At 41.8% G+C, this 3,460-nt stretch overlaps 1 protein-coding gene across 1 annotated transcript; it reads right to left on the bottom strand.

Annotated features, from left to right (window-relative positions):
- Positions 1 to 701: 701 nt before the first annotated feature.
- On the bottom strand, positions 702 to 1,202 carry LOC122444118 (histidine triad nucleotide-binding protein 1-like). Its single transcript, XM_043472919.1, has one exon. The coding sequence runs from the start codon at positions 1,179 to 1,181 to the stop codon at positions 801 to 803; it is 381 nt and encodes a 126-aa protein (XP_043328854.1). The 5' UTR covers positions 1,182 to 1,202; the 3' UTR covers positions 702 to 800.
- Positions 1,203 to 3,460: the final 2,258 nt, after the last annotated feature.

Here is a 3,460-nt window from a genome sequence, read left to right as displayed (position 1 = left end):
AATTCTAAAAATGAAAAATGAAGTGTAGACACATATGTTAACCACAGTGTTATTTTTAATAGTGAAAAAATATAGAAATAGCCTAGGTATTATGGGGCTGATACAGTTTACCTTATTGGGCTTGAACCCATGTTCTGGGACTTGGATCCAGCCAAAACTCAGACTGGGAATTGAACCCATGTGCCTGGAACTCAAACTTGGCCAAAATCCTGCTTGTGACTCAATCCACAACCTTTTAATTAGAATAACTCACCTGATGTCTGGGACATATCTTGGGCTTTTGCTTATAGCTTTTTTTTTTTTTTTTTCTTTTTTTTTTTTTTTTTTTTTGCTTATAGCTTTATAGTTAAGCAAGCCTACTTCATTCCAGGACATTCCAGTAGCTCTCTTGAGCTATCATTAACTTACAGTGGTCTCCCAAAGTTTCCTAGGTTTCCCTCTCTATCCATAGTCCCCTACTGGGACTTCTACAACTACCTGTATAACTGTGCCATTCTATCCTTATCCAAAAGAGTCAAATAAATTATGGTAAACCTACATGATGTATCATTAAAATATTTTTGAAGAATTTTTAATAATGTGGAAAAATACATATACTTCATTATATTTTAGAAAGCAATGATCAGAATTATAAATCAAATTGTTTTTTTTCCATGCAACAATGTCTTTTATTATGTATGGGTTTTTTAAATTATTTTTTCAATATCTCCATACACAGGCAAAAAAAAAATTGTTTAGCATATTAGAACTTGCAAACCTGATCACTGCATAGAGAAGGCAAAATTATCCCTATAGCATGCTTAACCAGGAGGCCAGTTCATCTGCCGACCTCCAAGAACGTGGAGATGAACATGATAGACAGACTGGCCCCCATCTGAACCTTCTTTCACCACCATTCGACAGCCCTTCTTCAGGCCCAGATCAGCAGCACATTTCTTGCCAACAATCATCAAATGCCCAAGAAGACTTTCATCATCATCTTCTGCTGCAGAAATCTGGGATATATGTTTCTTGGGTATCACCAGAAAATGTGTTGGTGCTTGAGGGGAAATGTCATGGAAAGCAAGACACTGGTCATCCTTATAAATGACTTTGGCTGGGATTTCCTTGCGAATGATCTTCCTGAAGATCGTGTCGCCGCCAGGCCAGGTCACCTGAGCCTTGGTGATCTCATCTGCCATCTCTGCCTCCCTCCCGAGCAGCCAGCCGGGGAGAAGGTCTTCAAATTGCCTTTAAAAATCTATAGTAGGACTTCCCTGGTGACTCAGTGGTAAAGAATCTGCCTGCCAGTGCAGGAGACCTGGGTTCAATCCCTGGTCCAGGAAGATCCCACATGCCTCAGAACAGCTAAGCCGGTGTGCCACAACTATTGAGCCTGTGCTCTAGACTCCAGGAACTGCAACCACTGAGCCCATGTACCACAACTGCTGAAGCCTGTGCACCCAAGAGCCCATGCTCTGCAACAAGAGAAGCCACTGCAATGAGAAGCCAGCACACTGCAACCATAGAGTAGCCCCTGCTTGCCACAACTAGAGAAAAAGCCTGCACAACAACAAAGACCCAGCACAGTTTAGTTCAGTTCAGTCTTTCAGTTGTGTCTGACTCTGCAACCCCATGGACTGCAGCATGCCAAGGTTCCCTGTCCTTCACCAAATCCCAGAGCTTGCTCAAACTCATGTGCATTGAGTCAGTGATGCCATCCAACCTCTGTTGCCCCCTTCTCCTCCTGCCTTCAGTCTTTCCCAGCATCATGGTCTTTTCCAGTGAGTCATTTCTTCGCATCAGGTGGCCAAAGTGTTGGAGCTTCAGCACAGCCAAAAGTAAATAAATGAAGTTATTAAAAAAAATCTATAGTAAAACAAGATAGGAAGAAGATGCACCCAAATACTATCAGTGGTCATCTCTGCATTGTAAGATTGTGGTTTTTTGGGGGGGAGCAAGCTGTGCATTGTGGCGTCTGAGATCCTAGTTTCTTGGCCAGGGACTGGACCCATGAGCTTAGAGCTGAACCTCGGAACCACCGGGGAACTACTGAACCACCAGGGAAATCCCATGATTTTAAGATATTTATCTAATTTTCTGTAATGAACACATAGTAATACTTTTTGAACCTGAAAAAGAGCAGTGTGTACTGAAAAAAAAAAATCATGTATCTTGAAGATAGTGTTAAAAGCTGGAAGGAAGGATATAATGTCAAGTATGTGTTCTTAGTTCCCCATTTGATTACATTCCAAGAAAGAGTTCTTAAGTCATTGTTGAGTATGTGCCGGAGAGACCTCTGGATTGGAATTACAGCTGTTATCTTTTACATTTAGGATGTTTGTGATGGCTGAGTTGCTAATGTTTTCAGGATGGTATGTCTCATTTATCTGGGTTGATAGAACTGAGGTAGTTCTTAAGTGGGAGTGGTATAGTCTTACAGCGTTTTTTTAAAAAGTGGTTTCCCAAAAAAAAAAACCAAAAAACCCAAAAAGTGGTTTCCCTGAGGAAGAGAGAGAACTGGTAACTCCTACTCATCCTTCAACTCTTGCTCAGGTATTTCCTTCAGGAAAACTCTGTCCTACCACCCACCCCAGACTGAGTTAGGTATGTCACTTAGCTCCCCATACTTACCACTATCTTTGTATCCACTGCATTGAGTCATAATGATTGGTTTTGGAGTCTGTCTTTATCAGGCTATACTCTTTAAGGGAGAACCAGGCGTTGCTCAACTTAATACCCAGTCATCATGTACATGGTTAGTATTTGGTATGTTTGATGAATAAATGGGGAGTGAATGCATGAATAATGAAGAGTTTGTACAAGATGGCAGGCTGGTGAGAGTGGTACAGGATGTGATGGGATATTCAGAGAGGGGATTTGGCAGGTGGTCACACTGGGGAGTTAAGGAAATGTGTATCAGATTTTAGAGCTGAGACTCTTGGACTGACCAAATGGCACACTGGGAAAGCCTCCCCTTTGATGATACCTGCCAAGAGGGAATGACAGGGATTTCTATGGTGGAAAGACAGTTTCTCAAGCCAGTGTTTTCACAGTCACAGGGCTGCCAATATCACAACTACTGCGTACTGATTTATAATACAGATTTCTGGGCCTCCTCTCAAGCCCTTCTAGTTTCTGGTACTGGGTTCAAGGAAGCTGGCCTTTGAATAGCTCCCCAGGTAGTATCCTAAAGTGAGGGTCCTCTGGAGTAGGTGATTGAGTGCTAGAATCTGAACCCTCTGTAATAATTTGTTGTGCAAAACTGTGTGTGAAGCTCTTACCCATACAACAAACACTGGGACTTTACCCTCAGAGATCTGTGCTCCGTAAGTTTAGGATGAATCCTGAGAATACATGTACTTAAAAAGTAGGTGTAAGCCCAGCAAGCATAGAATCTATTTGGACATACCTAGGTGTCCAGTTTGACTGGGATTGAGAATTTTTTTCTCCAGCGATTGATGAAAATAGTCTTAGAAAT

The sequence above is a fragment of the Cervus canadensis genome, chromosome 6, assembly GCF_019320065.1.
Source record: "Cervus canadensis isolate Bull #8, Minnesota chromosome 6, ASM1932006v1, whole genome shotgun sequence".
Taxonomy (NCBI): Eukaryota; Metazoa; Chordata; class Mammalia; order Artiodactyla; family Cervidae; genus Cervus; species Cervus canadensis.
The sequence above is the reverse complement of the archived record's forward strand: the minus strand, read 5'-3'. Positions and strand labels throughout refer to the sequence as shown.

Excerpts from the sequence above, each read along its gene's own strand:
- LOC122444118 (XM_043472919.1), bottom strand. The coding sequence starts at position 1,181 with ATGGCAGATGAGATCACCAAGGCTCAGGTGACCTGGCCTGGCGGCGAC.